Source organism: Sminthopsis crassicaudata, chromosome 1 (assembly GCF_048593235.1).
Source record: "Sminthopsis crassicaudata isolate SCR6 chromosome 1, ASM4859323v1, whole genome shotgun sequence".
NCBI classification, from domain to species: domain Eukaryota; kingdom Metazoa; phylum Chordata; class Mammalia; order Dasyuromorphia; family Dasyuridae; genus Sminthopsis; species Sminthopsis crassicaudata.
This window is the reverse complement of record NC_133617.1, coordinates 561,658,881-561,673,737: the sequence shown is the minus strand read 5'-3', so window position 1 is coordinate 561,673,737 and position 14,857 is coordinate 561,658,881. Positions and strand designations below refer to the sequence as shown.

The 14,857-nt window shown below is 33.6% G+C and overlaps 1 protein-coding gene across 2 annotated transcripts in view; it reads left to right on the top strand.

The window, feature by feature from the left end:
* Positions 1–14,857, top strand: part of ADGRV1 (adhesion G protein-coupled receptor V1) — a 710,827-nt gene that overhangs the window by 142,791 nt on the left and 553,179 nt on the right. For both annotated transcript variants that reach the window (XM_074282108.1, XM_074282109.1), the window contains 4 exons: positions 1,955–2,035; positions 3,536–3,675; positions 5,509–6,118; positions 10,464–10,679. In XM_074282108.1, the coding sequence (XP_074138209.1) occupies positions 1,955–2,035; positions 3,536–3,675; positions 5,509–6,118; positions 10,464–10,679 (1,047 nt within the window). The remainder of the gene's footprint in view (positions 1–1,954; positions 2,036–3,535; positions 3,676–5,508; positions 6,119–10,463; positions 10,680–14,857) is intronic.

Below are 14,857 nucleotides of genomic sequence, written 5' to 3'. Positions count from 1 at the left end.
ATAAATATAGATCAATCTTACAGATCATTTCATAATCAGGTTCCAGTGCATTTTATGGACTGAAGTGATTTAGGGTTCACCTCTTGCTATTGTGGCTTCAGATAAAATTGAGAATAAAGAACCACATGGACTATTATCTGCCAAGCCATTTCCCCTTTTAGGATTTTGAGAAAGAACAAGATATTCTCTAGGATGTGAAAGCTACTTTACTTCTGGTGTCTAATGTACTATAAGGAAGAAGAAAAGGGTACTACAGATTTTTATAATCTCTTTGTGATAGAGACAAAGTAACTCTTATTTGGAAATAAAAGGATCAGGGTTCAAATCTTAATTCTAAATGCTTAGCTTTATGATCTTGAGAAAGTCATTGAAGCTCATGAGCCTCCTCTTCTTCAGTTGCATAATGAGAGAACTGAATTTTGTGGTTTATGAGGTCTCTTCTGTCTGTAAATTATGTGGCAGTTACATTTTTAGCATGTACCAGAGGTTTTTGTGCACTGAAATATTCCTGCTCATCCTTAACCTCCTGTATACTACCATCATGCTATTCCTGTCTTTGGTTGGATTAGGTTAAATAAAACATTTATTTAGTGCTTACTGTAGGTCAGGCAGTGTGCTCAGGACTAAGAATACAAAGAGAAGAAAAAAGTCTCAAATTAGTATTTGAGTTTATATTCTGATGGGGGAAAGATAATACACACATAAAAGGGAGATGAAAAGCAGGGAGAAGGAGGTACCCACATAGGAACAAAATGGAAGAGTCCAGAGGCTTAGAAACTGAGTCGAGTTAGAAGAGAGAATAGGGCTGGAATTGACATTCCTCTACTGGAGATTCTTGGGAGCGATTCAGTAAGAGGAGGAAGAAGCCTTTAGAGCAGTCAAGTCACTAGAAGGAGTGATACTGGGGCAGAGGTGGAAGAGTTGGGAGATCTTGGAGATCTGGTACTTTGCATGCACTTTATAGTTATTTGTCCTTCCTTCTTGAAGATAACAAGCAACTGACTTGGATAAATGAGGGAGAGCTGTACAAAGTCACTAGTCTCACTTTCTGCTCCTGAGTCATTTGGATCCAGTGTCAAGATATAGATCAGGATTGGTAGTAGAAAGTACAGTTATCCCTTATACATCATGGGGATTAAGGGTGTGGTATCTCCAACATCTGGAAAATCCATGTAAAATTTTTTGGCCTTCCCTTCATACCAGAGAAGTTTTTTTTTTTTTCTTTCATGGGATGTTCACAATGTCTTATTTTAAAATTTAGGTTGATATACAATACTATACATATATTTTATGTATTTCTGAGTTTCTAAACTTTTTTCTGTGTTATCTGCTGGCCTTTAATACACACTGCAGCTTCTGTAAACTGCCTTTCCCCCATTCCCATTTAATTTCTTATGCTGACCCATAATATATTGAAACTGTTATGAGGAAAGTTGCAGTATTTAAGAAATAACTATATAAACCCATTCTTTTTCTGTGAACCTTCTAATTCTAGCTTCTACTTCACTTTGTGCTGGTCTACATGAGGCTAGATCTGTGATATGTAAAATATGGAATCTGTGCATGTAAGGAATTTTCCTTTCCTATGACTAGGGAATTCTCACATAAAATATCCTGAAAAAAACCTAAACTTGCACCAGGATAGGACTTCTACATCCTGTTATAAATAAGAAAAATAAAGGTTTACATAATTAATTAGCCACAGCACCCATACCTGATGCCAGATATCTGCAACTCTCCCATCCCCATCTACCAATCCTTTGTTATTAATGAGATTGTAAATGATATATTCTGTTCTTTGTAATAAAGACATCCTTTCAATAAAGAGTTTGGGGACTTTTCATGAATAATGCTCTCTTCTCCTCTTGAACATGTAGTAAATGCTTTCCATCTCTTCTCTGTTCTATAAATGTGTATATGTGAATTGCACACTTCTGTGCCTCTCTTCTTGAAGTTGCTGAACTCTTTAGGATTGATGGGAGTGGTAGTGGTGATGGGAACGAGGAGTTCTTCCTTCCAACTGTCCACAAGCGTGGTAAGCATCTTAGTCTATCCTCTCTCTTTTGGTACTATAATTTTCTACATAAAATTCTGCCTTTAAATACTATGGTATTGAAAACCTACAGAGTCTTACTGTAATTGATTCATGACAAATAATTATTATTGTTATCATTTCTTTTCTTCATATTTTCAAAATTCAGTTCTATATTTGTTTATAAATGACTATGAAATATGGCTTTTAGAATAGTTTCATTAATAAATTAATTTTGAAATCTGTATAATTTCATATGATCTTAGTGCCTTGCAAAGGTGAATAAAAATGAAAATGCATTTTATAATTTAAGAAAACTTAAAATTTCCTTTACATGGAAAATGTTTTTCATTGATTGTATGGGTGAGAGAAATAAATTAAAAGAAACTCAATCAAGAGTTTATATTGCTAAGTTTATCATTGTTCTTAAGAAATAAATTTTAAAAATTGAAGCTGTTTCAAAATAGTACTTTTGCTTTCTTCCTGGAACTTAGCACAGTGCCTCACATGTAGTAGGAACTTAAGAAGTGTTTACTGATTGGCTGATTTCTATTTAAAATACTTGTCATATGAGATAAAAATATACATTCTGTCTCCTCTTTTAACGAGAAAACTTTCTGTTCCTTAGAAATCCATTTTTCCAAATTCAGGGTTTTCATATACTATCTTTGCTGACCTCATACAACTCAAGACATTTTTTCACACAATGGAATATATTCTAGTAACATGTCATGTTTTTCCTTATTATTTGCAAGTTTCTGCAGTCCTTTACACAATATCTTTACTATATCACCTTTGCATGTATGCCACTTCTCTGAATAACTATTTGAGGACCACTAAAAATTGAGCACCATTTTTAAAGAAGTAGTAGGTATTTCGGCATAAAATATTTGTATAGTAAAAGAAAATAAATAATATTATATTGTAATAATATTAATGTGATAGAATATAATTACTATGAAGATGGTAATGGAAATGCTTCATTTGTATTGAAAAAAATTAGGGATAATCCTGTTCTAGATATAAGTCTATTTGACTCAGTATAGTTATTGTATCTGGCCTTTCCCATATTCACTATGCTAAAAAATTTTCCCATTTATAGAGCAAAAGCCCACCAATTTTATATATTTATTTTTATTTTTCATGAATTTTATGTCTTCCTTCTTGTAAAAGTGATGCTGTGAAGATCATATAATAACAAGTTTGCTTTTCTTTACAAGCAGATAAAAACTAGATGCATTATTAAAATGAAACTTTATAAATTCTTCATTCATCTCTTACTAGCTATGGGACCTTAGGCAAATCACTTAATCTTTCTGAGTTTGTTTCCTAATCTATAAAATGGGGATACTTGAACCACTGACCCAAAAGGGTTGTTGTGAAGATTAAATAAGGTAATATAAGGAACATGCTTAAAGTATTTTTAAAAAAAAAATACCAACATTATTACTAAAATGCTGCTAATTAACATTGTATTTTTCTTTAAAAAACTGGTACATATAGCCAGTTTAGGAATAGCCTCCCAAATTATAATAACCATTGAGGCTTCAGATGATGCCCATGGTGTATTTGAGTTCAGCCAAGAGTCATTGCATATCAGTGGAACTGAACCTGAAGATGGACAGAGCTCAGTTACCTTTAAGGCAAGTAAATTTAATTTCATTCTATTTTGTAATATTTTAGATGATACTTGATTCTCAAATTTTTTACCAATAAGGATGATATTGGAATACAGTAGATTTGAAAATCATCTGTCTTGGACTTGAGTATTTGTTTTTATGCTTAGCAATGAATACAAAGGAGTTTTTCTATTCTGTAAATACACATTCTAAAGAAGTCATACTGTTAAGATATAACAAAGGAAGAACTAAAATCTTCGTTGTGTGTTCTTAACTGTTTTATGTATATATCTGATTATCCGGTGTAGTACATGGTAAAGTAAAGACAAATAAAACTACAAACTAAATTATAAGGAGCAAGTACCCAAAGAAACCTAGAAGGTGGCATAATATTGTAGAATCAGAAGACCTGAGCATTTACTAGATATATTATTCCATACAAGTAACCTAATCTCCCCATGTAGTACCTTCTTAATGTAAAAGTGTTCTGTAAACTACAGTGTTGTTTGTATGTGTGTTATTATATATATATATATATATATATATGTGTATATATATATATATATATATATATATACATATATATATATATATATATATATACACACATATATATATATATCTTTATAGTTTATCAAAGCTTTGTAGTTTTTAGTATTAACAAGGTTTCAATGGAATAGTTGTATTTGGATATTCTGTTGAGTAATAGCATTAATTTGTTTGATGAAAACAGTTTTGTTTTTTATAATAGGTAACTTACAAAATATTTCATTATTAAGAATGAGGTTTATTATTACTCAAAGTATCTTTGGAAATGTATTTATAACTATGGAATTGAAGGCAGATGAGGTATGATTTGATTTATAGAAATTTTTTTAAAGCTGACTTTTCAGGACTATATTATTCAAAATGAAGTATAGCTATATACTATTATAAATAATGAAAGTATGATATCTCAGATTGTTATTAAAGTAGTTTTTTAAATACATAAAATAGAACAGAAGGATATCTGGAAAGAAACAGGATAACTTTGAAAATAGCATATTGACTCAATTATATACTTTTCTAAAAGCAAGCTGTATGTAATAGAGATACTTTCAATATAATCCTCTTTATTTCATATATGGAAAAGTGTGTTTGTTTATTTGTTAGGCTCAAATACAATAAATCTATCAATAAAACAAGAAAGATGCCATGGATAATCATAAATATAATTTGAGTTAACTATATTTAGTCATCATATTTAATTTTTTTCTAATATTTATTAGAATTGAGTGAAATATCAAGTTTTATTTTAATCAAAAATTAGAACACTTGATTTGAAAGCTCAAGTTTAATGTTCTATTGCCATTACATTGATATTAGAAAAATCTTTCATCATTCTAATACTTGTATTTTCCTAGTCATGATATATGAAGTAGTAATTTTGTAAAAGAGATTCTAATTGTGACAAACTCACAAGACAGTCATTTATCACGGTCACAAAGGTTGCTGTTTATTACATGAAACAGTTCATGCGCTAAACCAAACCTAAGTAAGCAACTGTTTCTGGTGGTGGGGATTTTTTGGAGAAATGGAGGTAAGTCAGCACCAGGTCTAGAGATTAAGGGAAGAATTGGGGAGGAGTTGGGGACGAATTAAGGAGAAGTTAAGGAAAATCCAGGTAGTGACCCAGAGGACAACAAAATGACTGGGACCAGATATCAGTCTGTCTTAAGATATGCTAATCACGACAGTCTTAGGAGTTGGGCTATCTCTATGTATTGGGGAAATAGGCTGGGAGGATTAGAGCTATTAAAGTTCTTGTTCCACATTAATATATATTTTGATATGAGAATTTTTTTTCATATTCTTTAGGTTGTGAGAAGCCATGGAACTTTGTCTCAAGTAATTTTGCAATGGAACATTCCCTCTGATGTATCTGGAGACCTTGCCTTCACTTCTGGCAATGTCACTTTTGAGATAGGGCAGATGAGCGCCAATATAACAGTGGAAATATTGCCTGATGAAATTCCTGAACTGGATAAAACATTTTCCATTTTAATCATAAATGTTTCTAATGGCTGCCTAGGAGTCCATACAAATGCTACATTAATAATTTTGGCCAGTGATGACCCATATGGAATATTTATCTTTTCTGAGGAAAATAGACCAATCAAAGTTGAAGAAGCAAATCAGAATGTTACTCTTACAATAATACGGTTAAAAGGTCTTATAGGAACAGTCATGGTTACCTATACGACAATGGATGATATGGAAAAACCACCTTTTTTTCCACCTAATTTAGCCAGAGCAACTCAAGGAAGGGACTATATTCCTGTTTCTGGGTTTGCTACTTTTAGAGTTAACATGAGTGAGGCAACAATTAGTATTCCTATTTTGGATGATGATGAACCAGAAAAGTCAGAATCTGTGTTTGTTGAGTTGATCAACGTTACATTAATAGAAAAAGTACAGAATCGACCAAGTAAGTATAGCCTTTTGCTTTACTTATCCATCATGGTGTAATCCTAGTAGTTCAAAATAACTTAAATATGTTGATACCTTTGGTCTTTATATTATAGTCATCTTTTGGTGAAAAACAGTTTTCTTCATCTCCTTCATATTGAACCTGCCTCTGTGTGTGTGTGTTGTATAGACCCAATTAAATGAAAACACCAAATGTAATAACAGCATTTGACAGTAGTCCTGTAGTCTCACATGTCTCTGGCAGAGGGAAAGATAATTATGTTATCTACACCATCCCTGGTTTTTCAATTACACAGAGAGTATGTTTTCTTTTAGTGACTTTTTTCATTTTTTAACTTTGTTTCTACTATTCTTGTTCTGTTCATTTTACTAGGCATCAGTTCATACACATCTTCCTGTTTTTTCTTCAATTCATCCTTGAGTCATTTTAAAATCAAGATCAAAAAGTGCTGAATAAATAGGAGAGTAGAAAACTTTCATAAAACTGGTAATACACATAGCCTCCACTTTTTTAATGACTAATATGCAAAAGTTCAATTTTCAATCAGTTTGCAGCTCAAAATATATTTTCCAATAGAAATTATGTTGTAAAAGATGATTAGGTTCCAGGCCACCAAATCTTTATTTTGATCGAATGACTTTTATGTTCATTGCACAATGGTAGGTACTGATTGAGGTATAGGTAAGTAAGATACAATACCATGTCTTCATGGGGCTAACAGGTTAACAAGTAAAATGCATTCTGTATTGCAATTGGAAAACACATATCTTTCTGGAGATGAAGCCATCATCATAGTCCAGAAGAATGACTGCTGGTAGTGAGGGCTCTATCTAATAGGACAACAGAGAAGAGGTTCTGCTAGTAGGGACTAAATGGTGTATTTGGGAAGGATCTTCCTCCCACAAATAGCTCCAATTGCCTGTCAGGGCTAAGACTAAGGAAGAAAGAGAAAAGAAAGGACAAAGAATTGTGGAGATGGAATTACACAGGCAGCTGCTCTTTTTAGGCAGTTCTTCACACTCTCCCCCTAGGGACTCACTCTTTTGGGGAGTATGGGAAGCTGGGTTTGAAGGATTCTACAGTAACACTATGTGTAAGGACTTTATAAATAAGATACTGCTCATAGTAAGATTTATTTACCTCAAATATAAAGAAGATTCCTAGTATACAAAAAAAGAGTTCAGGGAAAGAGCCAAAGATCTGTTACACAGCTGAATATACTCTGCTTGCTTTTGAATCTTATTTTGAAATGCATCTGTGGAACTGGAAATAATAGCAGTCTACAGCTACTGTAAAGTCTTCATGCTTTAGGGTAATGTAGGTCAAACAGATATGTGCAGAAAGCCCATATAAATTGAATAAAAGCATCTTTGGTGCAGTTTTTAGTTCAGAGATCTTGGGGTCAGTTTGTAATTGCAAAAAAAAATAAGAGTAAGGAAGTTACAGTGGATATTTTTTTTCTATCTGAAATATTTTAATTGGTCAATTACTATCTGTTTATCACTTTCTAAACTCGGTACTAGGTGCCTGGGCTACAAGGATAACTCTTAAATGTTTTCTATATTAAGGAGCCTTTTGCATTCATTGGGGCTCTAGCAATAGCATATACATATATAAAGATAGACTAGAACATGAGTGCAACTGCAAAGAAAAGATATGCTAGGTGTGAGCACAACTTAATGTTAACAAAAAAAAAAACAGAAGAAAAAAATCAATATTTTGTATTTCATTATTCAAGTTTGTATTTTTGAAGTAAAATTTAGTTTTGAATTAATAAAAGTTCATCTAAATCTTTTTTAGTTTAGTATTTTTAGGCTTTTTTGTTTGTTTTGTTTTTAGCTTGATGAATAAAAGCATGATTTTTATGATTGAATATCAATAAATAATTAATGAATAATCAATAAAATAAAAATTGAAAATCAATAAAATAAAATACAATCCCTAAAAAATTTCCCTAGAGAAAAGTTAAGGGTAGTAGTTTTTAATTGAGAAATCAGGTAGTATGACGTTAACCAGACTAGAATATGTAAGTCCATTTAATTCAGTTAAATTTAGTTAAATATTCCTTAAACATGTAAATGTAAATAGTGTACTAGGTAGGAGCTGAGGAGTGATAGCAGTAAATCAGATATAGTTGGAAAAAAACCTATAATTTCAAGGAGCTTAATATGCAACTTTAGTAAATTGTGTTTTAGAAGTTCTGAGTATTAGAAATCTAGGCATGTGCACAAGTCTCTTGCCAAAGGACCTGGGCATCCCAGCAATCACTGATTAGTCAATTGATCTCTTTGAAAAGAGAGATTGCATCAAAGATCATTTGCCACAGAGTAAAAGGAACATTCTTTCTCTGAATCCCTAAGAGGCTATGAGACTAATAGAAACATTCCATCCTTTTCTTTCTGAAATTTTGTTAGCTTGAGGCTATCTAAAAGAGAACAAGGGAAGAACCTTTTATAACCTACTGATGGGAGAAATTTCATCAGACTATGTGGCCAAGTGTCTTTGATGTAGTTCCCCAATTATGGGGACAAGTGGATCAGTTAGGGATTGCAGAGGGTGTCTGTCTCTTAGCAATGGGCCACGGCATGTATTCTACTGAAAGAGAACAGAACTCATGCATTGTTCTAAAGGAGGTATGCCAGTATGACATGCTACAAGTGTATGACCTAATCCCTGTTTCCTAGTAGGGAATGTTCAGCTGAAGAGAAAACAAAAACCAAAAACTATCATCTCTGAGACAATCAGAGAATAATCAAGTGCTTAATTGCTTAATGCTATTCCATAAGAACAGAAAGAGTTCAGGGGAGGGAGAGATGCAGGAGCATTCAGGATCCTTGCTTTTCTTTTCTTTTCTTTTTTTTTTTTTCTTCCTCCATGAAAGCACTGGCCAATCATCAGAGCTCATAAATGAAATCAAGCTGGAAGATTAATTGATTTATATCTGGTCCAGGGAGCATGGGAGGATGAGCCATATCAGAAGACAGTTCCGGTATCTGGTATAATGAGGAAACAAAAGACAGATCCTAACACACTACTTTTATATTACTGTTATTCTTTTTAAAACACATATGAATTGTCTCATATGTTAATTATAACTCAATGCTAATGTTTTTTCTCTGTTTTTAAATTTTATTTTTATTATGTCTTTTTTTTTGTTACATTTGACTTCCCTCTACCTCACTCATGAAGCTATCTCATATATTAAAAGATTTTTTAAAAATAGAGAATAAAAATAGCTTAGTAAAATTAACCAACAAATTATCCCTAGAAAGGAGGATCAAGATGAGTTCTCTGGGGAAAATGATCCAGTGTTTGGCTTTAAAGTAAGGAAGGAACTTCACCAAGTGAATATAAAGAAGGGAGAAAAATAGAGTTAATTCTGTCTATGAAAGCCAAATTATATGAGCAGAATCGCAGAGGGAGTGGCAGGGTAAATTTCTACCTTAAATAAGGTTTTTTTGAAGAAGTCTAATGAAGATATCATGTAATTTTATAGTGCGAGGCATGATGACATAGGGTGTAGCCAGCCTCAGATTTAGAAAGAACTGAATTTCAGATGTTGCTTTTTATACATATTAATTTCATGGTCTTAAGCAAGTTGCAAAATCTTTGCCAGCTTCAGTTTCCTCCTCTGTAAAATGGGGATAAAATAGCTACTTGATGGGGAAAAAATGATGAGATAAAGGATTTTGTAGACCTTAAACTACTACATAAACATTAGGTCTTATTATTATTACTTATAATAAGATTTCAACTTACTATGACAGGGTTTCTTTACATGGGACCTGTGAACTTGGTTTCCTTTATAAATAATTCTAGGTATTTTTTAAAATTCTAAAACATTATTCTTAGGAGGAGTCCATAAACTGAGCCAGATTGTCAGAGAGATCCCTGACACAAAATAGGATAAGAACCACCTGCCTTTAAAATAATAATTGCAGATATTGATATGTATTAGTAGAGAAAATTTTCTCCCTGGAAATTCCTTGTAGCAATAAATATTGCCTAATTATCTGTTTTGGCATCTCATCCTATGAGGACATAAGACTCTGTTTTAGTTAAATATTCTGTGTGTTGCAGTCCTTAATGTTGTATTGTGGACAAGAAGGTGCTTAATAAATATCTTCTTGTTGTTTTTTTAAGGTCAGTGCCACAGATACTGCTTTCAGCTTTCCACAACTGAGGGCTGATCCAAGAATGAGTTGAGAAAGGGTATCACATGACTTTCATCCCATCATGGATGTTGACATGATTATTTCCAACCATTACTAGCACATAAGGAATGCAATACATGGATCAAGCGTCTGTATTGAACTTTTATTGTTTTCTCTTTATTTTTCAGTTCCAAATTCTCCACGTCTAGGATCCAAGGTAGACACCATTGCTCATTTAATTATCCTTGCCAATGATGATGCATTTGGAACTTTGCAACTCTCAGCACCAATTGTTCGAGTTGCAGAAAATCATGTTGGACCAATTATCAATGTGACAAGAACAGGAGGAGTTTTTGCAGATGTTTCTGTGAAGTTTAAAGCTGTGCCAATAACTGCAATAGCTGGTAAGAAAGAATAAATTATGAAACTGCTACACAGTGATAGACTGCTGTAGAAGTTTGTATTTGCTTCTCCTAAATGCAGCCACTATGAATACACATTCAATATTCATTTTTTCTTTTTTTCCCTTAACTGTTTTATTTCTTTTTCTAGTTATACATGTATGCTAACTTTTTAATGCACATTTCCTTATGAATCAGAAAACAGAACAAAAAGGAAAAACCACAGGTACATCTATAATATTTAGAAAAATCAAGTAGAATAATGAATAATGTATTCTTGCACATTCAGTCACTGACAATAAGTATCTTGCATCATATATTTGAGATAAAAAGTGACCATAAAATTAGTGGGAATCACCAGAGAAGTCGTTTTTGAACACAGGCATTTTATATGACGATCAAAAGTGTAAGTATCCATTTCTAAATTAAATGGGACATTAATAGAATTGTTTAGTATCCTCTTTTGTGATCATCCTTGAAGAGAGATTTATGGGTAAAAATGACTGTCGAAGATCAGAAAAAAAAATCCATGGGTCTTAGTGCTTGTTTTTGTACTTTTTTATTCTTCACTTCTATAAGGAGAGCCTATGAAAACAGATAATAATCTGCATGAGCTCTTTAATTCACATGGACCAGATTTTTCATTTATAATTTAATCTTAGGGAATTTAGTTAGCTCTTCTCCCCCAATAATACTCTTGGAACTTTTGAAAAGGATTTGTTCCTAAAGCTGTTTTTTGCATTGATGAGACTCTTCTTAATTAGTCAAAGGAATGAAAAATCTTGGCTTGTCAATTTTAAAGATCTTTATATATTTATCTGTTGTCTTTCTGTCCATCCATCCATCCATTTATACTGATACTATGAATTTTTAAATTAGTGAGCAAAAAAAACCCCAAATATGCAACAAAATGTACATGGCACTCATTGGTAAAGAATTAGCTGATCTAACCAAGGACTTTTTTATTATAGCTTTTTATTTACAAGATATACGCATAGGTAATTTTCCAACATTGACAATTGCAAAACCTTTTGTTCCAACTTTTCCCCTCCTTCCCCTCCTCCCCCCACCCCAGATGGCAGGTTGACCAATACATGTTAAATATGTTAAAGTATAAGTTAAATACAATATATGTATACATGTCCAACCAGTTATTTTACTTTACAAAAAGAATTGGACTTTGAAATAGCGTACAATTAGCCTGTGAAGAAAATAAAAATGCAGGTGGACAAAAATAGAGGGATTGGGAATTCTATGTAGTGGTTCATAGTCATCTCCCAGAGTTCTTTCCCTGGGTGTAACTAGTTCAGTTCATTACTGCTCTATTGGAACTGATTTGGTTCATCTCATTGTTGAAAATGGCCACATCCATCAGAATTGATCATCATATAGTATTGTTGGTGAAGTACATAATGATCTCCTGGTTCTGCTCATTTCATTCAGCATCAGTTCATGTAAGTCTCTCCAGGCCTTTCTGAAATCATCCTGTGGTTCATTTCTTATTGAACAATGATATTCCATAACATTTCATATACCATAATTTACCTAACCATTCTCCAATTGATGGGCATCCACTCAGTTTCCAGTTTCTGGCCATTACAAAGAGGGCTGCCGCAAACATTCTTGCACATACAGATCCCTTTCCCTTCTTTAAGATCTCTTTGGGATATAAGCCCAGTAGTAGCACTGCTGGATCAAAGGGTATGCACCGTTTGATAACTTTTTGAGCACAGTGGCAAATCGCTGGATGTGTTCACAATTCCATCAACAATGTATCAATATTCCAGTTTTTCCACATCCCCTCCAACATTCCGCATTATCTTTCCATGTCATTCTAGTCAATCTGACAGGTGTGCAGTGGTATCTCAGAGTTGTCTTAATCTGCATTTCTCTGATGAATAATGACTTGGAGCATCTTTTCATATGGGTAGAAATAGTTTCAATTTCTGAGAATTGTCTGTTCATATCCTTTGACCATTTATCAATTGGAGAATGCTTTGATTTCTTATAAATTAGAGTAAATTCTCTATATATTTTGAAATGAGGCCTTTATCAGGACCTTTGACTGTAAAAATCTAACCAAGGATTCAGTGAGGCCAAGGAGTAAGAAACTGTGTGCCTTCAGTTCCCCATCCTCATAGCATTTTGCTAAATGCTGTTTTTGTTCATATCAAATTTCCAGAAAATCTGCTGCCAAATTCCTAGAATCTTCCTTTACTACCCTGATGCTTTTTACAGTTTTAACAAAATTAAGATTACTGCCAATACCACTATGTAAATAACAACAACAATAATAACTGCTACATAAACATTTCTTAAGTTTAAAAAGAATTCTTCTTATATCTTTATGAGGGAGATAGTTCAAGTTTTACTGATCCCTTTTTATAAATGGGTAAATTGAAGCTCAGAGAGGGTTCTTATGTTCATACATATGACTCAGATTCAAATACAGTCTTTTGATTTTACACCCTGTGACCAATTCACAGGAATATGTGGATGTTTCAAGCAGGGAGTTTTCTTGCTCCAGCTTTGAAAAGAGATTCCATTAATATCTATCTTCTTGTAATAGTTGTTTAAAGTTCACATATTCATTTGATACAAGGATCTCTTAGAGAATGTTTGGAATCCATCACATTGCTGAAAAATTGGTTATTTATTGATCTGGAATCAATCAATGATATGTTCACTGGTACTGGGAAGTGTGTATGTAAAATTGAGGAGGTATGAGAATTGAGGGTTGAGAGATCCCCTGATAGCAATGGGATCCCCTTTGGCCATCAAGAATTTGCAAACCCCGGTGAATAAAGGCTCAAGGTTTGTGGCAAGAATGGGTTTATTTACACTAATAAAATAGCTTTCTTAGCAGGCAACCTCCTGTTAGGAACAGACCTTTGGTTTTATTGGGTTTGTCTAGGCCCTGAGCTGGGGAGCAATTTGAGAGACACATCTTCAGTCCAGTAGAGGGTGATGATTATCTCCAATTGATTGAGATTACTTATCTGGGAGTTGCCCTTATGAACAGAATAGTGTCTTCCCCCCCCTCCCTTTGAGACCCTAGATTACCCTTCTCTCAAAGATTCCTTTCTGATCCTTTCACCCAAAGATTAAAGGGGTCATAATTTATATCAAAAATCATCAGTGTATATTTATACAGCGTAGTTTCTCGAAGAAAGATGAATTAGATCTGTTGTATTCTGTTCTGGTTAGACCTTTTCTGTAGCACCATGTCAATTTCTGGGAGTCAACTTCTGGGCAAAAAAACCATGGGAATGGTTGGGAAAGAACCATGGAATGTTTTTAAGAGGTGAGGTCATCTAGTCAGAAGATGGGAATATAGATCACATTATATTCTTCCTGAAGTAGACAGTTGTGGGGCTTGTCTCTAATGTAAGAACCTAAACCTTTCAACCATTATCCTATAATATTCTCCCACTCTGTGTGTGCCTTCAGGAGCAGTTCTCAATACTTGCTATCTTAACTGGCACTCCCTAAGGGCAGCTATAAACTAACAACTGCTAAGCAGCAGTAGTATAGATGTCAGTGTGGAAATTCTTTTCCCCATCCCCTGAATACCCATCCCCAGTCTCTAGTCACCTTGTGATTGTGGTAAGCATTCACTTGGAGATCAGATTTTGTAGCCAAAGGCAATGATTTTTGAGTAAATCACTCCTCCACAGCCATATTTGTTTTGGGTTGCATAGATGAAGTCACATTAGTACACTGTTATGACCCTGGATATCTTAGAATCAGCCAGAGTCAGGATAAGCAAAAGTCTTTATTCTTGGTCTTTTGGGGTAGCGGTCAGGGGATTAGATCTAGCAATCTTCATACCTCCTTCCTCTCTCTCTCTCTCTCTCTCTCTCTCTCTCCACCTCCAAAAGAATGATCCTCCCTGTCCTACTCCACCCTCTCATCTTGGTCTTTTCCTTCTTTGTCCACACCCACGAATCCAGCATAGAATAGTTGGGGAGAGTCATTCTCCAAGAATAATAATAATAATAATAGAGAATTGTCCAATTGGTAATTAGCCCTAAGTGCTAGGTTACCTTGCTCACTTCTAGCCCTTTCCAGAACACAAACATTTATGAATTAACATGAATTTATGAATAAATACATGTTCTTATTAGAGGCATAAGCACATAAATCTTTCATTGAAAGGTTATATAATAAAAAGAAACAAG